This window comes from Drosophila hydei, unplaced genomic scaffold, assembly GCF_003285905.1.
Source record: "Drosophila hydei strain 15085-1641.00,03,60 unplaced genomic scaffold, DhydRS2 tig00008116-arrow-pilon, whole genome shotgun sequence".
Classification (NCBI taxonomy): domain Eukaryota; kingdom Metazoa; phylum Arthropoda; class Insecta; order Diptera; family Drosophilidae; genus Drosophila; species Drosophila hydei.
Window position 1 is genome coordinate 356,452 of NW_022045829.1, and position 27,194 is coordinate 383,645.

Consider the following 27,194-nt stretch of genomic DNA (forward strand, 5'->3'; position numbering starts at 1 on the left):
ACAGCAACGCCAACGGCAACGGCAATAACAACAGCAACAGCAACAGCAACTTTAACCATAACAAATGACTCGCACAGCAGCCACGGCACCAATGTGGTCAGCTCTTCAGCTCTGGATCGAAACGAAGGAGTAGCGAAAACTTTATCGGAAATACAAATTGGAATTGTGGGTGCTTTAGCCACCTCAACCACGACGTCAACGGCCAAGCCCACCACCACGACGACAGCAGCAGCGAGGGTTGCCACAACAGCAGCAGCAGCAGCAGCAGCAGCAGCAGCAGCAGCAGCAGCAGCCGCAGCATCACCAGCGGCAGCAACTGCAGCAGCCATTTCAAGCGGAAATGAAGCAGGCAGACAAATCAGCAATTTTGAGGCTGCAACAACGACTACGGAAGACTCTGCAGCTGGCAAAGAAAGCTCGACAACGGAAGCAACAGCCACCACTACGGCGGATAGGCTAATGACGACAAACGTGCCGCCACTTGCATCGTTGAGTAGCATTTTCGACAGGCTTTATCGCATTAAGCTGAGCGAGACGGCATCCCAGCAGCAGCAGCAGCAGCAGCAGCCAGAGAGCTCCTCAGCTACGCCACTCGATATACAAATGCAGGCAGCTGAGTCGTATCAGGTGGCCGAAACTCTAGCCGATCTCAATGAGGATGAGCGCACACGCTACGGCGCTATGTTGGCCCAACAGCCAGTGAGCCAAAGTAAGCTGAATATTGTGGATCTGTATCCGGTGCAGTTGGAAGACTTTCAGCCTCGCGCCGATAATGTGGAGCTGCTCAGAGAGCCTGCGATATTCAGGCAGTCTGAGAATGCTGAAGAATATCGACAGAATCTCATGCCCAATGAGGTGGGCTTGCAGGCAGCGGAATACAGCTCTAATACCAATCAGGCAACAACTATGAAGACGGCAACGACTCCGCTGATGGCTACGCCAAGCGTGGCCACAACGTCGAGCTATTTCACTGGCAAGCTCTTGGCTGAGCAGGATGATTTGATAACCGAAATTGAGCGTAAGTTTCAATTGGAGGAAACGACAACTGCGGCACCTGCAAGTTCCAGTCGGGCTCGGCTCACAGAGCTGCCTCAACTGCAGCCAGGGGATACGTACGTAGATCGACGCGTGAAGAAGAACTTCGAGTTTCCAATGCAGCAACGGGCCAGCGATGTTATGGCCCTGCCACACATTGACTTTGCCAATACCAAGTTCAATACAGACGCGAATGATGGGCGACCGGTCAGGATAACAGCAGCAGCCGCAGCAGCAGCAGCAGGAGGAGGAGGTGGAGCAAGAGGAGCTGTGGCAGCAGCGGGAGCACCCACACATCCAGAGTTCTCAACCACAAAGTTTTACAACAGTAAAGAGTTGTACAACGAAATGTTGTTGCATAATAAACGAAAGTTAATGAAAGAAATTGGGTATGCGACAGCAGCTCCAATCGAGACAGCGAGCAGCATTATAAAGTCATCAGAGACCATGGTTGGACAAAGTTCAGAGCAGCAGCCACGTCAAGTCATTAGACCAAGCGAGACCACAAACTTGGAACTAAGCAGCTCAACAGAGTCTGCTACTACGACTACCCGGGCCTGGCCAACCAGACGCGTGACTTTGACGTCTACGGCGCAAACTTTTGATGGGGCCACAACAGCAGCAGCAGCAGCATCAGAGCCAGAAGCAGCAACAACAATAACAAGTAAATTGTCTACTATGAGACCCATTAAATATGGGCAGGAGCTAAAGCGCGCTAAGTTATTGTTGAAGACTTTAACCCCGCTCGATGCTGCTGTCGAACCGCAAATGGAAAAGCTAGAAGTGGTCTCAGCGAAAATCAAAATAACAACAACGGCCGCCAAACAGAGTCCAGCTGACATGGAAAAATCCAGCCAGTTGGCTAATCTTACAAAATCGTCCTTAAAGCCAATTGCTGTGCCGCGCATTTTAAGTCGCCTACAGGAAAAAATCAATTCACTTGACTGTGACATACAAAATGTGCCGCAGGATTCGCATTTGTGGCGTGGAAACGAAACGCACGAGCTTCTCCTGCCAAATGTGGTAAGTTCCGACAAGATACAACAAGGGGGCGTGGGGTGGCTGGCGAGCGAGTGAGACAGCGAGAGATTAAGAGATATAAGGCTTTAAGGCTTTGTGTATTGTTACTCGAAAACAATTGAAACGTATTTAGCTCTTAACATTAGCAGCCACAAAGACCTATTATAAGTAAAAACTCAGGCTCAATATAGATAATTTAATTCAGTTCACTTCGAGAACCACATACGCTCACTCATTTAGTTCTTCAAACAATTAGTTCATTAGTGATTAACATAATGTAGCCATTAAATAGTGATTTGTATCTGTGTGTAGAAAAAGCTAGGATTATGCGGCTCTGATAGAGGCAGCTGAGTCGAGTCGCATGTGAGCTAGTGGGGAGGAGGATGTTTAACTCAGCGCTGAGCTATTTTAATATAGTATATATATAATTTGCAAAATTATATAAAATATATACAAAATAAACATTTTTAAAAATATAAAATATGAACTATAAACTATATAAAATATATAAAAAATATAAATATTAATTATAATAATTATAAACTACATGAAATATATCAGAAATATAAATATATAAAAAATATGTAAAAATATATGAAGTGTAAACTAAATATTCAAAGGAATAATATATAAAAATTAATAAAATATAAAAGATATATAAATTATAAATAATAATTAATCAAAATAAATAGTATAAATATAAAAAAATATACATAAAATAAAACAAAAAGAAAATCAATTTAACATATAAAAACTGTATAAAACTTGTCAAATATTAGCAAGCTATATAGAATATATAATACATTGATTATGCATCTGTGCCTCCTTGCCCCACTCGCTTCACAATGCATTGCCAAAAAAAAAATATTCGCTATGACAATGCCAACATGAATATATGCCTAAGGCTATATGGTTTTTATATAAAATTTTTGTGCAATAAATTTATTTGTCGTGAATAGCATATGCTCCTATATAAGAGATTGACTAAAACTAATATTGAATTTCAGGCTTTTGTTATTTCATTTTACTTTTAATTATGCATTTTTGGTTTGTTTTGCTTTAGTTATTTATTTATTTTTTTTTAGAGCAACTATTCAAATATTTAAATTTCTGTGAGTTTTTCTCATCCCATTTTTGGTTGTGCAAATAGATCAAATTCCATACGCCTCACATCTGTTGTTTAAGAAATGTAATTTAATTCTAAATTAAATTTTAGTTTATTTATTTTATTTATTGTTATCTCAGACTTTGAATTTCTATAAATTACATTTGTCTTATGTTGCAAAACCCTTCGAGAAGTCAAATAAAAAAATTCCATTTGTATTCAATTAATTTTACAAAAGGTGCTTAAGAATTCTGACCCAAAATTTATTTGTTCATTTGTAATTCCACTTTTTCATCAGCTTTTTTTATGCAATGAATGTGTTTTTTTTTTAAACAGCAAACATGCCGTTATTTTCTGTTTTCCTTTATTCTTTTAATGACTCAAAAGGTCAACTTAAAATTCAAGGTGCCGCGCCTCAAACCCTTGCCAAGCCTTTGTTAGGGGATGCGCTGTGCTGTGTAATTAAAGGCTTGAAAAAGTGTCCTTCTTAGTTAAGATTAGTGTAGCTTAGACGTGGTATCGATAGAGATGGAATTGGCATTATCTTCAGAAGAGCTTGCCCGTAATTCGTTTGCCTTTGAGGGCTTAAATTGCAGTGGAGGTCATATCTGCTGAATATTTAGAGTACTATTATAATGCATAAAGCCAATTTTCCTTTTTTTACTATGTCACCAGAATATAAAAAGAAAATACAAATATTGTGTAACTTTATTTACATAACAGCATTTTGGCACCTTCGATGCTATAAAGAAATGGAATTGCCAAGTTCTCTTGCCTGCTCGTAAATCTATCAGCATAGCCCTCATTTGTGTGTAAATGTGTGTGTGTGTTGGCAACCAGATACACGAGTACTAAGTAAAAGTGCGGAAAATAATAAATAAACATATAAAAAATATTTTTACGATTTTTTTAACTTTACTTGATGTTGCCAGGCCAACACAGAATATATATTGCGTACTTGGATATGTACATATGTATATAAAAATTTATGAAAATATATATATATACTCTCAATGAAGCACAATTTTATAGGTTCAAAGTTGATATAGTCTCAGCTAAAAGTCTTATAGGCTAAAAAAAATAAAAAGATAAGTTGAAAATTTTTTTAAAAAATATTTATAAAATTCTTTAAGCTATTTCAAATATGCCCAATTCAGGCACGTCAAGGAACCGTTCTCTATAATTTATATAATCAGTAAATAATTTATATTCCATGTGAACAACTATTATTATTCGTAAATAGCCACATTCAAGCTAACTTATTTCAAGTTATATATTTTATATCTCACCTTTAGGCAAAATTCAATTTATTTCAATTTATATGAAGTTGTTCAACTTTAAGTAATATTTTAATAACAATTTTCTTATATTGCTGTTTGGCTTTCATAATGCAATATAAAATGCATCGATAAGCCGTTAAAGCGTAAATTCGTTTTTATTTTTTATGCTGTTGAGCAGGTGAACATAAAATCAATTTTGTGCAATGTTATTGGCTGAGAAATTAAATGAGAAAAACACGAAAAGAAACTGAAATGAATGAACAAACGATTAATGGTAATGAAACCTCTCTCTGGACACACAAAAGCCAATAAAGAGACAAAGATGGACAGAGATGGAGACGAAGAGGGAGACGGAGATAGAAAACAATTTAGCATTGAGTAAATGGCAGCTGGAGGATAACTCTAAGAAATAAAAAAAGGAGTTAAAAGAATTCAAAAAATATATATATTTAAATTGTTGTCTAGGGACAGGCGAATGAGTGTTTTGTTGTTGAGAGTTCTGCCTGGCCTGGTCTGGGCCATAGTATGTGTGTCATAGCAAATGACTTGATTTACGAGGATATAAAAAAGGGAAATGCAAGACGGGCGGGCTGAACATGGAAAGTCCTTTTTGATACACTGTACAGCGAATGAGAAGAGTATATTGGTTTAAGGCAATGTTTGGCAAATTGTCAATGAACGAGAGAATGGCAACTTGATCAATTCCACAAGGAAATATATCGAGCAGAGCATTGTAAAGCCTCTCACACTGGCTTCTCGTGTGCTCATATAGTTTTAGCAAATGTGTCTTAATATACGATAATGAAACTACATTATTTTGTTTGCCTAAAGCCCACTTTTATCACATATTCAGGCAAGTTTTTCGTCAGTTTCTTCCTTCCGTTAAGCTTTCCGTTAAGAGTTCCTTCCTTGTAGCAGATGTGTAGCCAAATAATCAATAAGTTATCTCAGTGAGCCTGAGTCGCCCGCTGCTGACTGGATAACTTTCCATAGCATTAAATTTGTTGGGTTCATTTGAGAATGTCAAATGTGTTGGCTTATTTTCTGTCTGAGTGAGTGACTATCCCATTGGCAAATGGTTTTGTTGTTCATACCGTTTGATTGTTCCGCCCGATTGGATTACACTAACACTAACTGATTGTTGTTGTTGATGCTGCTGTTGCTGTTGCTATTATAGTTCATTTTCAGTTAAAATGTTTTCATATGCAGCGCATTTAATCCGCACTTATACTTAGGCAACTGCATTTATAACTGCAACGGTTTAGGCACAAAAAACTGACAGGTAATCGGCTTACTATCTTTTTTTAAGCCTGCTGGATTTATTTATTGGCCTAAATTGATGAAACGTTGCGTGATTTATTTTATTTTTTATATCCCTCAAAATGGATTATTTGGATTAAATTGGTATTGTAAAAATGTACATGGAATCTCTGTCTCTCTCCTCTCCTCACTTAAAGCTTGAATTTGTATTTTTTCATAAATATATGAATTCAAAATTAAAATGAAACTTTTAGTTTTCTATACATTTTATATTATTTTTTATATTCTATATTATATTATCTATACTCTTTTGAATTTTAAGAGCTAGATTCTGGAACTGAAATATTCAGTTCTTTGCAAAGTAATAAAAACTTTATTTTAGCTTAGCTCGGTCTTGATTGCCACAGTGCAAATATGGGTTTACATCAGATTAACATACAATACAATAATCAATAGTTATCCACCAATATCCTATAATTAAAATACTATTTCATCTTTGAATAAGGAATTTTTCAAGAAATGGAACAATTTCCAAAAAGGTAAAATTCAACTTTGTATTGTCTTAACATTGTCAGTTATGTCAAATGAATAGCATAAATATGTATTTTTATATTAGTCAGGATAATATATTTTATATAAATAAATAAGAGTGCATATTTTAATAAATATAATGAACTATTAAGATTGAATGGCTGAAAGCATATTAAGTTTCTTTTTTGTATTTCCAAGTGAAAGAGAAAATATCTAGCACTCAGCAAGTATTTGAATTTCAATTATTCTTAGCTGTTTATTTTGAAAGTATATCTGCTGCTGCGCTTGCCTATATTCAACCTAAATCCTAGGCATCTAGTTTTATATATACTTTCTTCAGCCAGCAGAGTCTAGTGGCCAGTCAAGAGTTCTTTTTCCTTTTTCTTGAATTTAATTGAATTTTTGCTCGCAACTTTTTGGCACTTCCATTAAAGTAAACGTGTAGCGTTTACTCTAATAGTTTTGATACCAGTTAAAAAATATGTAAATAAATATATATCTAAAATATTTGTACACGCAACGAGCTATTAAAAGGCTTCAAATTTTAGCAGAGAGAAATTCCTTCAAATAAAAACAACTGAGCTAAATGAACACAATATTTCAGACGTGACCCTTTTCGACAACCGCAAGCCACAATTGTAAATGGCGATGAAAGGGTATATTAACTTTGACAGACTCAAATGGGGCTGTATTGATGGCTAAGAGCGATAGACATGCTGTGTACTACAGTTAGTGCAAAGAAGATTTGAATTGATGTATGAATGCTTAATAAAAGAAAACTAAATAAATATTAGACTTTAAAGAGATTTATATTGAGTAACGTTTAATTCCTATGTTCTATCGATCCATCTATCTGGGCATTAACTTTTTTGTTTAGCATATAACTGAAAAGAAATTTCGGTTTACAGGATATCTTTTAGTTGGTCAATTGTGCTCACCCTCAGCTTTGTCTCATTTGTCTTGTAACTAATTTTAGTTTGCTTATAGACTGCAGTTTGTTTGGTCGGATTAACTCAAACTAATAAAAAGTGTATACACTGAGTGTATATATATTTGTACGCAGCTGGCTTATGTTATAAACGTGGCTTATACGTATATATGCAGACCATATGGTTGACTTAAGCTGAAAGCCTCGCTCGAATAAATGAACCTTTGACAAAGTTTATTAGGCCTAGGGTTGGCTGAGTCAATATGCAAATTTGTTGGGCTAGGCTATGTCAGAGGGAATTGCGACAAGAAACTTAAATTATTAAATTATTCAGTTAAACAAGTTTGGGTTTATTTTACATTTACATTTACGTTTTTTCTTTTTTTTTTTTGCTGAGCTTGACATGCTTTGCGGCATTCGCAAAAAGGCAAACCTTTTAGTCCCTTTTGACTGTTTATTTTTACAGGAAAAACACATTTGCGGCTTTTATTTTAAGCCTTAACTTATGCTAAAAATTATTTCATAATTCTGCTCTTCCAGACGCCGCAGCATTGCCAGCCCGACGAACCTTGCGCTCCCAATAAGCTGACGTGGGAGGGCGAGGCTGATATTCAATCCGGGGACATTTTAATTGTGGAAATTAACGATGCCAAGCTGAGTACGGAAAAAGTGCAGGACAATATAAAGAGGTAAATTTCATGTAGCAGCAAATACGCTTAATATTTGAAAGTAAAAGGATTGGCTTCGTGAAGTGTGTGGGAACTGCGAGACAGATTCAATTAGTCAAACGTGATGTCTTCTCATTTAGATATTATAATCAAGATGTGGCCTAGGTACATTCACGACATATCTGAGACTTATTATATGTAAACTAAGAAATCAAAAAATAATATTTATCTGGAATCAATAACAGCTTTTAGCACCTACCTCAATGTATATTATACTTATAGTTCAACCTCGCAATTATATGTCCTGCTTACAGGACACGTGTCATACGTTGATGTTTACATTTCATTATGATTTCATTTATGCACCACATAAAAGCTAAGCTGACCTCCTTTGAAGCAGAGCTCCAAGTATCCAGGTCTAGGTGCAGGTCTAGGCTCTTGGCAAATTTTGTAAATTTTTAATACATTTGGCTAAATCCCAAGAATTCGTCTGCTCTGCTGACTAGACTCAGCAAATTGGAAAAAATTAATATTTTAATAAATTTTGGCGATTGTTGAAGCGTGAACGAGTATTATGCAGTTGGTTGCGTTCGATTGCAATCAGCTTACTCAATTTGTTAAGCTCTTAATTTGCTTTGTTGAAATCCGAGCCGATAAAAAGATTGAAATGCTAAAGATAGTTGCCTGAAAAATGTTAAAATTGTGTTTGCATTGCGAAAATATGTTTCAAATGCGAAGGCATAAAGAGAAAATGCGGTAAACTCATCTCTTGAATACGCTCCTAGTTTATTAAGTTATGAATCCAACAGCTTCCCAGCAGCCCACAGATATCAAGTAAAACGCTTTTTATATATGTATAAAGCGGCTGCAGCAGACGTCGCTATGCCCCAAAGCAAAATGTCTTATATAAAACAAAAAAGAAATTTCACTCTCTGTGAAATTACGGTTGAGCTCAGTGTTTTAAGCATGACCTTTAAAATTGATAAGAATCAACTGCGGGCCGAGCATGGCTTCCATTTAAGGTGCTCTCATGCTGGTTAGGACGTGTTTGTTCGGTTCTGCTTAATATATAATAACATACATTAGGAGCTTTTTATTGATTTTACTTCAGCACGTCTGCACAAGGGCGCACTACATGTTTAGTTGAGTCAAATGCTGAAACCCCTTCGAGCTATGCACAGGTCACTATTTCATGTGACTCACGTACTGCCATCGGAATGCCCTTTTTACAGTATATTAAATTGTTTTTACTTTGCCCACATTTTCTTATATAAATGTAGTATATAAACGCATGTATATAAACGCTTTATATAAATACAAATATATATTTTTGTATATATTACGTATACGTACATCACGTATTTTTGGCTTGCTTACCATGTTTCCATGTATATGTATTTATAGCTATTTTTGTTTATTTTATAGCTAGTAAATCTCTTACAAAATGCGCATATTTATGCCAAGCGGGCGCTTTTCTAGTTCGCGATTCTTTCCGCTGGCCATTAGTCATTTTGCGGGTCACAAAATCCGTTTATTCAGAGTCAGATAAAAAATGAAGAAGCAGCTGACCCTTTTGCCCTAAAGAGCTGTGGCAATTATCACGTATACATTGCCAGCTTTTTCCCCAAATACTTTTCGTCCTCTGATACTTTTTGCAGCTACCGAAAAGACTGGCTTAGGCAAGTTCATAAAATGATATACATATATGTATATTTATAAACAAATTTCTGTGGAACTCGAAACTATCTAGTTAAGAACTAAGTAGGGTGACTGCAGCTACATTCATTATTATAGTTGAAATGGCCCTACATTCGAGTGGGTGCTTTGGTATAGCTGACTCTACTTATGCTCAACACTTGTCAACTCTGCAATGACTTTCCAGCTCACTGAAGTCAGGATGACAACAGACTTCACGCTAGAGTGGAGTGTTGACTATGAAGTCATTATTTCGAGTTTGCTTCACAATCGAATGGCAAATTGTATCAAGTATTTCTGTAACGGAATTTTATCGATAACTTAAGCAGCTGTTGAAGTTATTTATAGTTATCAGAAATTGTATCACTGCTGCCTGTACTTATTATTTAATGCATATTCATAAAGAACTGTTTTTATATATATTTTGAATACACGTTTTATAATTAAATTTAAATTCCATTGCAACTTCTGATGGCTCAACAATGTCAACTTTCCTGTATTATCCATCTGCTGACAATAGCTACAAAGCTTTGCTTATTGTGTGAAAATTTAAAAAGTTAGCGCCATAAAAAAAGAAGAAGAAAATAAAACAAATAACGTCGCTCGCATAAAAAAGTTACAAATTATGAAAATGAGATGTCAAAAAAGTTTTTATTATTGATTTCATGCATGTGCGTGTGTGCGTTGGTGTGCCTGTGTGTGGGCCAAAAGGACCCTCAGCCAACAACAAATTGGCAACAAATCATATTCTGAACGCAGCGCAAGTGAGTCGCAAATAGATTGCGTCGCGTTGAAAGTGAAAACTTTTTTGAGCTCTGACTTTGCAATTTTCTCCTGTCGATAATATGAAATTGTTACAAAATACTTTAAGCGATCCATTCAGTTGGACACTGTTTACGTTTTAGCTGAAGTCTTCAATTCTACATCATTTCTAGCAGCAGCTAGAATAATTTCTGATTAGAACTGGGATCGTAACTACGAAAAATATAATCTGTATATTTTCTATTTATTGATGAATAAAAAATAATTTACTAATGTTACCTATTTTTTAAAATAAAATATTATTTATTTATATTTGATTGAAAAATTAAAAAAAATGTGTTTTTAATTTATATTTTAGTGAATCATTAAATTGTTTTTATATTTTGCAATTGTTTTTATTACGAGTAAATTAAATGTTTAATTCTTGTGAAATGATTTATTTACATTTCCGTCTATTTATTTTGTTTGGATTTATTGTTGAAGATGTTAATTATTTAATTTAAATTATTATTTATTTATATTTTATTTAAATACAAAATAATTTCTCTGCATATTTTCTATTTGTTTACTGTTGAATAAATTAATGATTTGGTCGAGTTGAGTAACTTTGCTAGAGCAGCGCAGATACTCATAAATAATTGCGTGCTAATTTAATTTCCGCTTGCGCTATTTAATTTCCGACAACAAAGTGGGCAGCAATGCTTATAAATAATATCAATTAATTAAGTACACAGTGCAATGAGACAACACGAAATGCTTGGGAGCCCAGCCATATTTGTAACTTTAACTTTAGCTAGCAACTCAAGCACTTTCTCTATCTCTGTCTCTACCTCCCTTTCTCCTTCTCTTTATCATTTTTCCACTACATTGCTAAACACTGTGCTGCCTCATCTCATCATCTCTGCATAGCCAAAGCGCTGCGCATGCCGCACAGGTCTATCAGGTAACTCGTTCCGGGCACGAGCACTGCGATGTCACCGAGGGCGTACTGCTGGATATAACGCCTCTAGTGGTCGATGGCAGGAAGCTGGTTACGCTGTACGATAAGGACCTCACGGAGGGAGTTAACTTGTTAATTGGTAGGTAGACTACACCTTAAAATGTTTATTAATGTGCACAGGCAATACACTTACTTTTACATTGTATCTAGACATAGCCCTTATTTTTGATGGGCTTTGCCTCTGCCTTGAGTCAAAATATTACAAAAATATATTAAAGTAGTTATTCAAAATATTAAATAATACATTTTAAAAGTAGGAAAAAAATTATTTAAAATGAATTTGTATTGAAAATACTTCGAAAAATATTTGTGAGAAAAATATCTTATTTAAAAATTAAATAAAAATTGATTGCGTTCAATAAAAATATAATAAAATTTGAGCTGAGTTATAAAATATTATTAAAATAAAATTTAAAAATTATTGAATATTCTCAAAATACTTTTAAAAAATTAATCTTAATACTTTTATTAAATATTTGTAAAATATATTTATTAAAATATTAAATCTAAATATGTAAATTCAAGTAAATAATGTAAAATGTAAGAAAAAAACCAAAAAATAATGAAATACTATTTTCATATTTATATTTAAATTTAAAATTAATTTTTATATTCTGTTTCCGTTACTTCACATATAATAATTTAAGACACTGTGATGTTTCTGTGATTCAATTTGTTAGAGCATCAATGTTTCGCCTGTCATTGAATTTCAGTTTTGATATTTAACTTTTACGTTGTCTTAGGGGCCGCATTCTTTTTTTCTGCCTAGACCAACTTTAATTAATTTCAACCCTTTTTCTCTTCTTCTTTTTTATGTTTTTAGTGGTGTCCGAGCTGTGGGGAGCGCAGTGTGTACGCCTAAAGGTGACCACAAAAACCGACAATTGTGGCGAGAATGCCGATTGCTCCGGCAAGGGCGTGTGCTATTCGAGCGGCGTGATGGAGGAGTATGAGTGCCAGTGCTGCGGCGGCTTTGCGGGTCCACATTGCGAGGAAATTGATGCTTGTAACCCCAGTCCGTGCACTAACAATGGCATCTGTGTGGACCTCTCACAGGGCCATGAGGGCAACTCGTATCAGTGCTTGTGCCCATACGGTAAGCTCATTAACAATAGCGTATTACCTCTCATTAGCAGTGATGTATGCTAATCTTGTCGCTATCCCATCTATTGTCTCCACGCTCCACGCTCCACGCTCCAGGTTATGCGGGCAAGAATTGTCAATATGAATCGGATCTATGCAATCCAGCTGAGTGCATGAATGGCGGTAGCTGTCTCGGCAACTCAACGCATTTTCGGTAAGTGAAGCCCATCTAACGAGCCTTTTGCTGCGATGACGCCTGAATACCAAGCAGCCAAGGCACACAGCTGCTCAAGGTGCTCCCTATGGAATTTTATATTTTATAATAGAAATATATTTTTTGTACAGCATCAGTTTCTATGTGAATCGGCTCATTGGGCTTATTGCTGTGGTATTTATTTTTTATCTCTCATTTGGCAAAAGCTAAAAACAAACACAGAATTAAAATTTAACCTTTATATGAGTTATAAAATCAATTTTGAATTTAGCTAACAGTCAGCAACTCGAATCGAGTCTAGTCTTGAATGTCTTAGTCTTGGAATGTTGTCTATCATTCTTGCACCCTGTTTGTCTGTCTATCTAAGTCTAAGTCGAGGAGGGTGCTTTAGTTTGTCTGCCAGAATAAGTTCGGAATGAGTATAAAACGCAGTTTATATAATAAACAGTTCTAAAGAACATTTCGATACATATATATATATATATATTTATATATTTATTCATAAATATATATATATATATTAATATATATATATATATATTATATATATACGCTAAAGCGTTTGTGTGGGAAACTTGTGCAGAATTTATATTATATTTTGAACAAAAAAGAGTTTCTAGTGATAAATGGGAGTTTTGCTTAGGTAACTCTAGTAATGTTCCACTTAAATACAAGCTCTTATGTGCAGACTTAAATAAATATATATGTAGCACTTCCTGAGAGGGCCAAAGCTAAATTTTGATATCACAGTTTCAATAGGTTCAGAGATAAAAACAGTGGTTTGACGTTGCTTAAAATAAAACATACGATTTCCTACATGTCGAATTCCTACATTTAAGGGCACTAAATATATTCTCTATTTCTCTCCTGCTCTGGTACTCACTTGTTCCAATACTCACCTGTTCCAAGACCCATTCCAAGACTCTCCCATTCCAAGACTCTCCCGTTCCGATACTCTCCCGTTCCGATACTCTCCTGCTCTGGTACTCTCCTGCTCTGGTACTCTCCTGCTCTGGTACTCTCCTGCTCTGATACTCTCCTGCTCTGGTACTCTCCTGCTCTGGTACTCTCCTGCTCTGGTACTCTCCTGCTCTGGTACTCTCCTGCTCTGGTACTCTCCTGCTCTGGTACTCTCCTGTTCCGATACTCTCCTGCTCTGGTACTCTCCTGCTCTGGTACTCTCCTGCTCTGGTACTCTCCTGCTCTGGTACTCTCCTGCTCTGGTACTCTCCTGCTCTGGTACTCTCCTGCTCTGGTACTCTCCTGCTCTGGTACTCTCCTGCTCTGGTACTCTTCTGCTCTGGTACTCTTCTGCTCTGGTACTTCCCTGATCTAATGTTCCAGTAGTCTCCTGGTCTAGTGCTCCTCTCCTTATTCTACTCTCCTGCACTAGTGTTCAACTGCTATAATTCTCTCCTTATTCTGCTCTCCTGAACTAATGTTCCAGTACTGTCCTGTTATAGTGCTCTCCCGGTCATTTTTTATCTCTCATTTGGCAAAAGCTAAAAACAAACACAGAATTAAAATTTAACCTTTATATGAGTTATAAAATCAATTTTGAATTTAGCTAACAGTCAGCAACTCGAATCGAGTCTAGTCTTGAATGTCTTAGTCTTGGAATGTTGTCTATCATTCTTGCACCCTGTTTGTCTGTCTATCTAAGTCTAAGTCGAGGAGGGTGCTTTAGTTTGTCTGCCAGAATAAGTTCGGAATGAGTATAAAACGCAGTTTATATAATAAACAGTTCTAAAGAACATTTCGATACATATATATATATATATATTTATATATTTATTCATAAATATATATATATATATTAATATATATATATATATATTATATATATACGCTAAAGCGTTTGTGTGGGAAACTTGTGCAGAATTTATATTATATTTTGAACAAAAAAGAGTTTCTAGTGATAAATGGGAGTTTTGCTTAGGTAACTCTAGTAATGTTCCACTTAAATACAAGCTCTTATGTGCAGACTTAAATAAATATATATGTAGCACTTCCTGAGAGGGCCAAAGCTAAATTTTGATATCACAGTTTCAATAGGTTCAGAGATAAAAACAGTGGTTTGACGTTGCTTAAAATAAAACATACGATTTCCTACATGTCGAATTCCTACATTTAAGGGCACTAAATATATTCTCTATTTCTCTCCTGCTCTGGTACTCACTTGTTCCAATACTCACCTGTTCCAAGACCCATTCCAAGACTCTCCCATTCCAAGACTCTCCCGTTCCGATACTCTCCCGTTCCGATACTCTCCTGCTCTGGTACTCTCCTGCTCTGGTACTCTCCTGCTCTGGTACTCTCCTGCTCTGATACTCTCCTGCTCTGGTACTCTCCTGCTCTGGTACTCTCCTGCTCTGGTACTCTCCTGCTCTGGTACTCTCCTGCTCTGGTACTCTCCTGCTCTGGTACTCTCCTGTTCCGATACTCTCCTGCTCTGGTACTCTCCTGCTCTGGTACTCTCCTGCTCTGGTACTCTCCTGCTCTGGTACTCTCCTGCTCTGGTACTCTCCTGCTCTGGTACTCTCCTGCTCTGGTACTCTCCTGCTCTGGTACTCTTCTGCTCTGGTACTCTTCTGCTCTGGTACTTCCCTGATCTAATGTTCCAGTAGTCTCCTGGTCTAGTGCTCCTCTCCTTATTCTACTCTCCTGCACTAGTGTTCAACTGCTATAATTCTCTCCTTATTCTGCTCTCCTGAACTAATGTTCCAGTACTGTCCTGTTATAGTGCTCTCCCGGTCAAGTACTGTTCTGCTATAGTACTCTCCTGCTATGGTCCTCTCCTTCTCTAGTACTTTCCTGCTCTAGTGTTCTCCCTCCGTCCTTATTCTGCTCCTCTCCTCTCCTTATGCATTCAGTTCTTAATGATCATTACCGCTAATGAACAATATGACGAACTTCATTATTATAATAACAATTAGAGTTTACTAATAATACTTAAAAGTAACTAAAATTATATATTTTTAACATTTAAACAATTAAATATTTATTAAACAATAAAAACTTAAATATATTAACATTTAAATAATTATTAACAAAAAAACTTAAATTTATTCACCACTTGCACTACACTGCACGGCAACCGACCCAGTCCAGGTCGAAAACTTGACTGATCGGCACAGCCGCAGCTGCGCCCTTTTATACCCAAAAGTCACTCAAAGGGCGAAGCCGGCAGAGCTGCTGAGCTCTGTTTGAGTGAGAATTAACACTCATTTTATACAAGCAGAAGGAAAGGCGACCAGACGGAGCTATAAACTAACAGCTTGTCATTCTGAACGGGAATATGCTATACATATATACTTCAGCTGCTGTTGAGCACATTTAGTGTTTTTTACTCATTTTACATGATATAAAAGACAGACAAATGTATGCAACTAGACAGCAACTGTTCATATATATAAATACATATATTTATATAAATATATATAGCTTTATATATACAGTAGGGAGTAGGGACACTTTGAACTTTCTGAGTCAATAATTTCCAAACAAATGAAGCAAATCAAAAAAACTTTTTTATTCAATAATATGTATTTATTTCTTAATAAATTGCCGTATATAACAAAAACAAAAGTTAATCAGTAAAATATTCAAACAAAGAAAACTGAGATAAAACGCATGTGTGCAATTTTGCACCTTCAGTGAAAAAAAATTAAATATGATTCAAAATCAATATTTTGTCCACAGGCCCTTATTAGCTATTACATTTTTGATTCAGTTCGGCATACTCTCGACCAACTTCTCTATGGTTTCCTTTGGAACTCGGTTCCACTACAGTTCTACACGCTTCCAAATTGGCATTGATTGATATTGCCCGAGCCGTCGCTTTACGATTGACCACAGGTTCTCAATCGGATTGAGTTCGGGACTTTGAGCTGGCCACTCCATCAGCATAAAATCTTGGGTTTGTAACCATTCTCGGAGAATTTTGGCAGTATGCTTCGGGTCCCCATCTTGTTGAAAAATAATTTCCTTTACGGGGTATGCACACTTGTCCCGAAAATTGGGTAGACAGGTTTTCAAAATATTAAGATAGTCTACTTTTAACATTATACCATCAATTTTATGCAATGGTCCAATGTGCCACCAAGTAAAGCATCCCCAAAACTTTGTCAGTGCCTCCTCCATGCCAAACGGTTTGCTTCACATGGTGTTTTTGAAGCTTGTCCCCGGGCCTGTGCCAATAGTATTGCTTGCCATCTGATTGAAAACGGTTGAACTTGGATACATCCGACCAGATGACACGTTTCCAATCATCTACAGTCCAGTTCTTGTGTTCCCGGGCGATAGAGCTCGGATAGAGCTGGGTTATTTTTCTTCACACTTGCCACATATCCAACCTTAGCTAGTGCTCTTCTAGCCACCCGCCGACTCACGTCTGTTTCTATGTCCATAGATGCCTTATTCTGTGTTAGGAACTTATCAGTTCTCATTTTCGACAACATCTGATGAAAGATTCTTTTTTTTTCGCGGTACTTTGTAGACTAATTGCTAAAATTAACAAATCTACTTCGAATAATAAGAAACACGTGAATTTCTGGATCATAAAAGTGTAGAATGCAAAGATAAAACATATAAGGGTAAAACTGCATGTCTATTGCCGATAAGAGAATTAAGAAATCAAACCAAAGTAAGAATATCGGAAGCTGCAAAATTGTACACATGCGTTTTGTTTTTGTTATATACGGCAATTTGTTAAGAATTAAATACATATTATTGGAAAAAAAAGTTTTTTTTTGATTTGCTTCATTCGTTTGGAAATTATTGACTCAGAAAGTTCAGTGTCAACTATGGAAACACTTTTGCTCCCTACTGTATATATAAAGCTATATATATTTATATAAATATATATATATAAATATATGTATTTATATATATTAACAGTTGCTGTCTAGTTGCATACATTTGTCTGTCTTTTATATCATGTAAAATGAGTAAAAAACACTAAATGTGCTCAACAGCAGCTGAAGTATATATGTATAGCATATTCCCGTTCAGAATGACAAGCTGTTAGTTTATAGCTCCGTCTGGTCGCCTTTCCTTCTGCTTGTATAAAATGAGTGTTAATTCTCACTCAAACAGAGCTCAGCAGCTCTGCCGGCGTCGCCCTTTGAGTGACTTTTGGGTATAAAAGGGCGCAGCTGCGGCTGTGCCGATCAGTCAAGTTTTCGACCTGGACTGGGTCGGTTGCCGTGCAGTGTAGTGCAAGTGGTGAATAAATTTAGGTTTTTTTGTTAATAATTATTTAAATGTTAATATATTTAAGTTTTTATTGTTTAATAAATATTTAATTGTTTAAATGTTAAAAATGTATAATTTTAGTTACTTTTAAGTATTAGTAAACACGAATTGTTATTATAATAATGAAGTTCGTCATATTGTTCATTAGCGATAATGATCATTAAGAACTGAATGCACAAGGAGAGGAGAGGAGCAGAATAAGGACGGAGGGAGAACACTAGAGCAGGAAAGTACTAGAGAAGGAGAGGACCATAGCAGGAGAGTACTATAGCAGAACAGTACTAGAGCGGGAGAGCACTATAACAGGATAGTACTGGAACATTGGTTCAGGAGAGCAGAATAAGGAGAGCATTATAGCAGTAGAACACTTGTGCAGGAGAGTAGAATAAGGAGAGGAGCACTAGACCAGGAGAGTACTGGAGCATTAGATCAGGGAAGTACCAGAGCAGGAGAGTACCAGAGCAGGAGAGTACCAGAGCAGGAGAGTACCAGAGCAGGAGAGTACCAGAGCAGGAGAGTACCAGAGCAGGAGAGTATCGGAGCAGGAGAGTATCAGAGCAGGAGAGTACCAGAACTGGAGAGGACCAGAACTGGAGAGGACTAGAATAGGAGAATATCAGAGCATGAGAGGACCAGAACAGGAGAGGACCAGAACAGGAGAGTATCAGTGCAGGAGAGTATCAGAGCAGGAGAGTATCAGAGCAGGAGAGTATCAGAGCAGGAGAATATCAGAGCAGGAGAGTAACAGAGCAGGAGAGTATCAGAGCAGGAGAGTATCAGAGCAGGAGAGTATCAGAGCAGGAGAGTATCAGAGCAGGAGAGTATCAGAGCAGGAGAGTATCGGAACAAGCAAGTATCACAACAAGTGAGTATCACATCAAGTGAGCAGGAGAGAAATAGAGAATATATTTAGTGCCCTTAAATGTAGGAATTCGACATGTAGGAAATCGTATGTTTTATTTTAAGCAACGTCAAACCACTGTTTTTATCTCTGAACCTATTGAAAACGTGAAATCAAAATTTAGCTTTGGCCCTCTCAGGAAGTGGTACATATATATTTATTTAAGCCTGCACATAAGAGCTTGTATTTAAGTGGAACATTACTAGAGTTACCTAAGCAAAACTCCCATTTATCACTAAAAACTCTTTTTTGTTGTTTTGAAATGTTCAAAACATAATATAAATTCTGCACAAGTTTCCCACACAAACGCTTTAGCGCCACCTAAGTATGCGGTTACAACAACAACACCACCAACAACAACAACAATAATAACAACAGCAGCAGCAGCAGCTAAGCGTAACGGCTTTAAAAATTCTTAAGCATTTACGGCTGGTGTTCGTGGTTTACCAATTAGTGGCAAATAAACATTTTTACAACATCATACAATATCAAGGCGAAAGTGCACGACTCACGTATAATCTGAAGCTCGCCTTCAACTGCTGTTTAAAACATTCCAGCTTACGGTTAAATACCACATACATAAGCCGAAACACAATCACACCTTGACGACGCTTTGCCATAGCATAACTTTTCATTGATGTTTGTTGTCAGGAGGGCGATTGGGGCTTTGAAGCGTGTGTGTAAAAAACAGTTAGAAGTCTAGAAAGCATTGCATTTCAGCTCCAATCCCTCTAATGAGTTAGATTTACTGTTAGCTATGTTCTGCCTTACAAAATTCATGATAAGAAGCAAGGAAAGTTGAGAGTGAATATGAAGAAATTACATATTGAATCAATATTATGTGATGAGTTAACTCTAAGTATAATAGTTAAGAATTTAATCTGTTTAAATTTAACTATTAAGTTTTTGTTGCTGTTTAAATGCAGACGGCAGACAGACTTTCAAAATGTCTTTGAAATCAGAGTCTTTGACTCTGACTCTCTGACTCTAGTCTCACTGTCTCTCAGTCCACTCTCTGGTCTCTATCTGCTGCAGACACATTCGGGACCTTTTTACTTATATATTTTACAACAATGTAAATTTCTTTATATTTTTAGCTGTGATTGCGCACCTGGATACACGGGACCACTCTGCCAGCATAGCCTAAACGAATGCGAGTCGTCGCCCTGTCTGCATGGCATTTGTGTGGATCAAGAAGACGGTTTTCGTTGCTTCTGTCAGCCAGGTAAAGGCTATCAATATCTTAATTTATCAATATATTTAAACTCTTTACGGAATGCAAACTTAAAATGTTGCCTTCTGAAAGCAAAAATATCGAGCCAGGCCAATTCCCAAGGGCCGTGATAAGCCTTCGCAGTTCAGTAACTGGGTGTATTGAGTTGAATTATTTAGAACATGTATTGAGTATTAGGCATCGAAACACATGCAACTGTTTTGCATGTTTGTTAAGTTCGTTTGCCAAGGGCATTGAAACAATTATTGAGCTGAATGCACTGACAAAGGTGAGCAGGCAGTAAAAGCGTAGGCTAAGCCGAGGCCTGGCATTATTTGCACTAAGTCATAAAACATTTACAATAACATTAAATTGTATAAAATATTTCAATGGATGAAAGAAAGAAGCGAATTGAGGCTTAGACTAACTTTGGGAACAGCTATTAAATTGACAATTCCTAAAATGTTATTTACTGTGCAAATTATATTGCCGGCCAATATTTGACTTGACAGCTTTTGGAGGAGTAAGGAAAATGCAGTCATTTGTATTAGGCGGGCCAATCGGAGCGCGCATCGAAAGTTTCTTATGAAATGTAGCAATAAAATATGCACTAAAGCTTATAAATTATTTCATTGGCACAAACACAATTTGCACAAATCAAACTCGACAACAATGAAAAAAAAGCAAAGAGAAAGCCAAGAGGAGAAAGGCAGCGCTGGGAGTCAGGTCTCCAAAGTTGGCAACATCCATTTCGTTTGAAATTTCCATTTCATTTATTTTGCACATTAGCATTACATCTCACTCACACACACACACATACTCACTCACTCACTCATTCTCACTCTCTCTCTCTGTCACTCTTTTTGCAGGCTTTGCGGGCGAGCTGTGCAACTTTGAATATAATGAATGTGAATCGAATCCATGTCAGAATAGCGGCGAATGTATCGATCACATTGGCAGCTATGAGTGCCGCTGCACGAAAGGTTACACGGGCAATCGTTGCCAAATAAAGGTGAGTGTCAAGGTGAGACTAAAGCAAATGACAGACCCGGCTACCATTCCGAAAACTGTGAATATTACGTATTCTGTGCTTCCTGTCTGTACACACTTAGATAGCAATAAATATTTAATTTATTCGCATTTTTATGCGAGGCGACTGCATGAAGCGCGTTTTTATTTTTGTTTTTATTTCATGTATTTCTTGTTTTAGATCTCGTTCGAAAAGGTTTTATGCTATCCATTAAAGTACCGTTTCATGATTATGTCAGCATATTTCGCATCGTTGCGTGTTCTGAAAACTGTTATTAGAAAATCTGGGTCAAATTGTCAGAAAAACTGCAAATTTAATTGTGACTGAAGCTTCTCACAAATTGCTTCTAAATGTGTCAATAACTTCTTGAACTGAAGCTTGGATCTTGGAAATTTGGCACCTTTGAGTTGAGAAATTTAAAAAGAGTTACTTTACGAATATATTAACATATTATTAATTTATATTCATTTTTAATATATTTATCAAACAGCAAAAAAATAATATTCAGTCAAAAGAAAATGATAATATATAAAATAAACTTGATTAAAGCGAATATTTTTAATGCTGTCTTCACGACTTTTGACCTCAGAATTAAGTGAAATTTAATGACTTTCGAACAAAAAAAAAATATGTAAATTTGAGCAATGCTGAAGCTAATCAGCATTTATGATGCTGCTCTGATTTAAGCAGACAATTGAGGTATTGAATATTTGTTTAACATAATATCAGAGCGCAAGGCAGCCTGCGTAATCAACTTATAAAACCATCTCATATGTAAACAAGATGAAAATATTTGAATGTCAGATTATGGGCCCCGCGTTCTCCTTGACTTTTGCATAAAAGAAAATATAATATAAGAAAATGTTAATTTAAAATAATCTGCCTAGCTTGGCTGGCATCCCCGTCAAGAGCCCCCAGCTAGTTGTCAATGCAATCAAAATTGGCGATGATTGAATTTAGCATAGCTCACATCTGGCTGTCTATATCGATGACATAGGGAAAGCTGTGGGGGGCATTATTATATTTTTGAATATGTAATGAAGTCCAGCTTTTCAATATGCGCCTGGGCTGCGAGTTCTTTTCTTATGAGTTTCATCTGTTTTAGGTTGATTTCTGCGCCAATAAGCCCTGTCCCGAAGGACATCGCTGTATCGATCATGGAAATGACTTCAGCTGCGAATGCCCAGGAGGTCGCAATGGACCGGATTGTAATCAAATGCCACGAACGGTAAGTCATGATTTATGCACTCAGCAGCCTGCGCTTTTCCTCTCCCTCCCCCCTTTTCTGTCTCTCTCTCTCTCACTGTCTGTGTGGAAATGGCTTCCTGCAAAGGCCAAACGTTTTCCTGTGCGGCAAATAGGTGTCGAGAGTCTGGGAGGTGTGCGTGGATCTATGTGTGTGCGTGCCAGCCGGAGATGCATAACAAAAAGCCCGAAATACCCACAATTTGCTGACAACAGATTGCCAAGCCACATACTCGTATACATACATATATATATATATATATATATACAAGTATATATACATAGTATATAGACACAGTTAAGCTGAGCACAATGCACAAATGTTCTGCTCGAATGCAACTTTGTAATTGTTCCTTTTGTTCAATCTCGACCATGTTAGATATTTTGAGCTGTGCTTTGTGTACTTTACACTGATTTATTCTTCAGATTGTTTTCGCTTGTCTCGGGACAAGACGATGTAATAATATTGATAGTTTGCCATTGTAATCCAATTTGCAAGTAATTTAAATTAGTCTGATATAATATCTATAAGAGCTCTATACAGTTTTCCAACTGATTGGCTAAGCTAAATGGCGTGCACTTAAGACCATTTATATATTTGTATTTTGACTTATTTGCGAGTTCAGTTTCCTGAATCATTGAATGAAACGGAGTTAGTTCTAGTCTAGTGATGAACTGTGTTTTCAAAATAATTTGATTTCTTTTTTCAAAGTAACTAGTAAGCCATTTGAAAGTGTTAGGCTTTATCTGTTAAACCTCTTTTAAATAATTGTTTTATCTATTTTTGTTACTGAGTTATTGGCTGTTCAGTTTAGTTATCTGCTGTGCTTCAGTCACTCTCTGCTTCTCTCAATCTCAGCCTATAACTCGGCTCAATTTAGCAACATTTCAAAAATTTAAAAGAGGTTTCAAATAAACTAGCTGTATTATTACAAAAAAATTGTAAACTGGTTGTTGCTGTAGCTTAACTATGTCCAAAGCAACAATTTTCTGCAGCTTTCCTCAGACTATTCTCAATTCAGTTTGGGCTCAGCATGTCAAAAGACAATAGTCTACTTCTTGGTTACAAAATGCTGTTATTTTCTTTTCACATTGACACGACGCACAGTGGGTAAAAATTCAGGGAATGAATGCATTTGAAGATGAAAGACAATTTTAGTATGAATTTAGTATGAAAGTAGTAATAGAAAAATATAATAGAATCTTCAAACTATTCCAATTTTGCTATTAAATTGCGATCGCAAATAAATTTCTAAATTATTTTTATGTGTGCAAAATATTAGCTTGGAAAGTGAGCCACAATTTCATGAGTGCAATTGTCACCTGGTCGAAAATTTCTTGTTCTATTGGCCTTCTTAAGCGAAAACCCTTTACAAAAGATTTGACAAACATGAGAGGAAGACAAGAGAAGACTTGAGTAAGCCACAATTAGCTGTGCCATTTCATTAACGCCAGCTGCAAGCACACTTCAGAATATTTAATAAACACTCAATGACTTGATAATTTTCGGTGGTAAAATAGAACTTAATAAAGTGTCCATAAATTAGGCGTCAGGCGCTCCATAATTAAAGCTTTGCAGCGACGATGATGGACATGCTGGGTGTGCAAAAACCAACTCCAGTGAGGGCATTTTTTTTTTGTTATATGTATTTTGAGAGCAGACTCGCCGTCAGCATCAGGAACAGCGACAACGACAGCGACAGCAACAACGGAAGGGCCTCGGTTAGGTTAGGAGAGCGACCTGTTTGCCAGCGGATATAGGGGGCAAGTGGCGAGGCTCATGCAGAAGCAGCAGCAGCAGCAACGGCAGCTGGATGAAGGACGCTGCGTTGCCAGCCGCTGGCGAGTTAATTACTTTTTACTATGGCGCACAATTATGGGCGCGTGTAATATATTTAATGTGCCAAGAGCACACAGAACCTGCCCAATTAATTGTTAGTTACTATAGAGCAAATATGTACATTTATGCGTGAGTTGGCGCGAATGCAAAGAGCGTGAGAGACAGAAAGAGAGCAGGAATCATAATCAAATGCCAAAAATGGAACAAACTTTCATTTAGTATTTTCAGCAATGTAGCGTGAATCCGTGCACCCATGGCGGCACCTGCTGGTCCAGTGGTGATAGCTTCTACTGTGCCTGTCGTCCCGGCTACACGGGCACCATGTGCGAGGGTAAGTGTGTGTCCAGCCATGTTATTAAGCTAAGCTTGCGGGCTATCTAAGACTTGCAGGCCGACGGGCTGCGAACTAACCATTTATATTCATTTCTGTGGTCTGCAGATGAGTTTGTGGTGGAGACCGTCGTCAGTTCAAGTGAATTTATCGTCGACGACGCGAATGCCAGAAATTTTAATGACAAAACTTTTAGTTCATCGGTTGTGCTTAAAAGTCCCATTGAATTGCATAATGCATATTTTGCGGCTGGTGTTCTGGCGGCCGCCATTTTCATCGTTGCCATTGTGGTAAGTAAAGCGTACACACACACATACACACGTGCACACACACACACACACAAAAGGAAGAGCATGAACATGAAACAGGGCCTGGCCATCGAGGAAATTGTACTTTGCGGTCTTGTGAGGTGGCATTGCATATTCATTTCCATGTTTTAAGTTACGGGCATTTTTTCAACCGTAGCTCAACTGTCGCTTGTTTTGGGGCTTTTTTTATAGTGCAGTTCAATCGAGTGGTCCAGCAGAGTCCAATTTATGCATAGAGTAAAGCGAAAGCTTTCACAAGCTGCTTTTGAAGTCCATTTAACATCTGACAATTGCTCTTACTAAACTGTTTTAGTTTGTTACTTATGTTGTTAAGCCAGCTGGAAATTTGTTGCAAATACCAGATACCAAGGGAACGCTTATTAGTCAAGAATACTCTTCCTGGGGAAGTGCTCTGCTCTCAGTTATAAACTAAAGATGATTAATGAAGGGAAAAATAAAATAAAGTGTCATACTTGAAAATACTTCCTCCTCACGCAGCCCTGAGACTTAAATACTGAAGGCAAGTCATATTTTTCCGGAAGTAGCACTCTAGCAAATACCCTGTAATTTACCTTGATGTAAAGTGCATAAACTAATTGATATTTTGAATTAGTTTCTCACTTGAGAATAAACTGAAAACTTGTGAAAATTGAATAGTTTACTACTAGAAAATACCCTAGACTCAGCAATGAAGTAAATTTTATAGTACAACATTTCAGAGTTCATAGAAACTGGCAGAATTTGTATTCCAATGATCGAAGCTTAGAGTCATAGTTAGCTCTTTGATAAGCCTTTGCCCCAAAGTATCTTTGGCAACGACTGCATTGCATCCATATTATAGCCTGGGACTTAAGCTCGAAACTCGTTGTTCAGTTGTATGTTTTATGCTTACATCATTTTGACATCTTACCTTATCACAAACTAAATATATAAATCTTCAGGGATTTGATTTATAAATAATAAATTAGAAAGAAAATGAAGAGAAACTACCTCTCACTTGGCTAATAGCTAAAGACAAATGTTCAGGGGAATTCTGAAAAGTCAAGTCCAATTAGCCAGTACCCTATATTTAGCAAGAGAAACTTCAAGAAAATTCACATTAATCAAAAGTATTCCATAAGGGAAATGCAAAAAATTAGGTGTCATGCTGGAAAATACTCTGTAAACAGCTACAACTTGAAAAGAATGCATTTGTAAAAGCTTATACTCACTCATGACCTAAAATTAATTCCTCGGGGAAAAAGTACTCAACTAGGAAATATCCTGTCCACACTTTCAGCACATACAAGCCGTCAGCTACACATAGCTGGGTATTATTAGCATGATTCAAGGGCCACAGCTATGCTGGAACTGATTTATATTTATATATTTGCATATTCATTGTTTTCGCTGTTTGTGTTTTCTTCTCTTTTTCGCCGTCTGTCAACTAGGTCACAATTTGTCACTGCAACGTGAATCAAACGTACCGTAAGTTCTCGACGCGTTCCACTTCGTTTATACCCATATTGGGGTTCACTCGACGACCCAAGATGCAGGGCACTCTCAATAAACACTGGCTAAGTGGCAAGGCGCTCAATGATCCCGCTGCAGTGGCACAGCGTGACGCAAGCTCTGCAGCAGCCAGCAGCAATCCGGTGCAGCAGTCAACGCGCCATTTGTCCTCGAAGCCAAATGGCAGCAGCCACCACACACAGACAACGCTCGGCGGCCAGCTGCACGAGAGGCCTTTCCAAAGGCATCTGGCCATGAACATGGAGAACGATATGTACTACACGGTTGACTTCAGCGAGAGCTCCTCACAGCAATTGCCGCTAATACAGTGAGGTTTGCCTACAGCAACCGGAACGGCAGCCGACGACGACGTTCGCTGGTTAGTTAAATTTACGAAGAAGCTTCCAACACATTAGTAGAAATAGAAGCTCACTTCTTTGTGCTACTCTAGCAATAAACGTTGCCAGTACTGACAATATGAGCAGTATTGATATTATTAAATGACAAATTCAAGTTGAGAATAAATAAAACTTTTAATTAAGCTAATATAATATGATAATTCCATGATAATATGCTAAAGCTGCTTGTGTACTTATTTTTAAACTGAAATACTCTGAAAAAGGAAAGTTTTTAGTTCGATACACAGAACAAGATTAGATTTAATTCACTTCACTTCAGAGCGATAGACTTTAGGGCAATTTCCCGCGAAGAAGTTTACTACAAAAGGTATTCAATATTTAATTTGATTTCCCCTTTTTTGTATTGCCTGCCAGCAGAGAAGATTAAACCATTGATTAAATAAATTCATTTCAATAATAGGCCCATTATAGCTGCTGTTTTCAATGGGCCACATAAATAATCAATTAAAATTAACCGCGTTGATCAAATTTCACTATTTGCGTGCATAAAGAATAGACAGCAAACTGTTATTCAATTACACAGGCCAACAAAATTTGATAAAAGTTCATAATCAGCCATCAGACTGAGCCCGAACCTGA

At 37.0% G+C, this 27,194-nt stretch overlaps 1 protein-coding gene across 1 annotated transcript; it reads left to right on the top strand.

Moving 5' to 3' along the window:
- Positions 1 to 27,182, top strand: LOC111596297. Its single transcript, XM_023310453.2, has 11 exons — positions 1 to 2,058; positions 7,700 to 7,848; positions 11,194 to 11,363; positions 12,108 to 12,380; positions 12,485 to 12,581; positions 19,836 to 19,963; positions 20,821 to 20,963; positions 22,087 to 22,209; positions 24,295 to 24,397; positions 24,506 to 24,687; positions 26,136 to 27,182. The coding sequence occupies exons 1-11, from the start codon at positions 460 to 462 to the stop codon at positions 26,526 to 26,528; spliced, it is 3,360 nt and encodes a 1,119-aa protein (XP_023166221.2). The 5' UTR covers positions 1 to 459; the 3' UTR covers positions 26,529 to 27,182.
- Positions 27,183 to 27,194: the final 12 nt, after the last annotated feature.

Coding starts and splice junctions, on each gene's coding strand:
- LOC111596297 (XM_023310453.2), top strand. CDS start 460: ATGACGACAAACGTGCCGCCACTTGCATCGTTGAGTAGCATTTTCGAC. Junction 12,582..19,835: donor GGCAACTCAACGCATTTTCG/GTAAGTGAAGCC, acceptor TTATATTTTTAG/CTGTGATTGCGCACCTGGAT. Junction 24,398..24,505: donor CACGGGCACCATGTGCGAGG/GTAAGTGTGTGT, acceptor TGTGGTCTGCAG/ATGAGTTTGTGGTGGAGACC.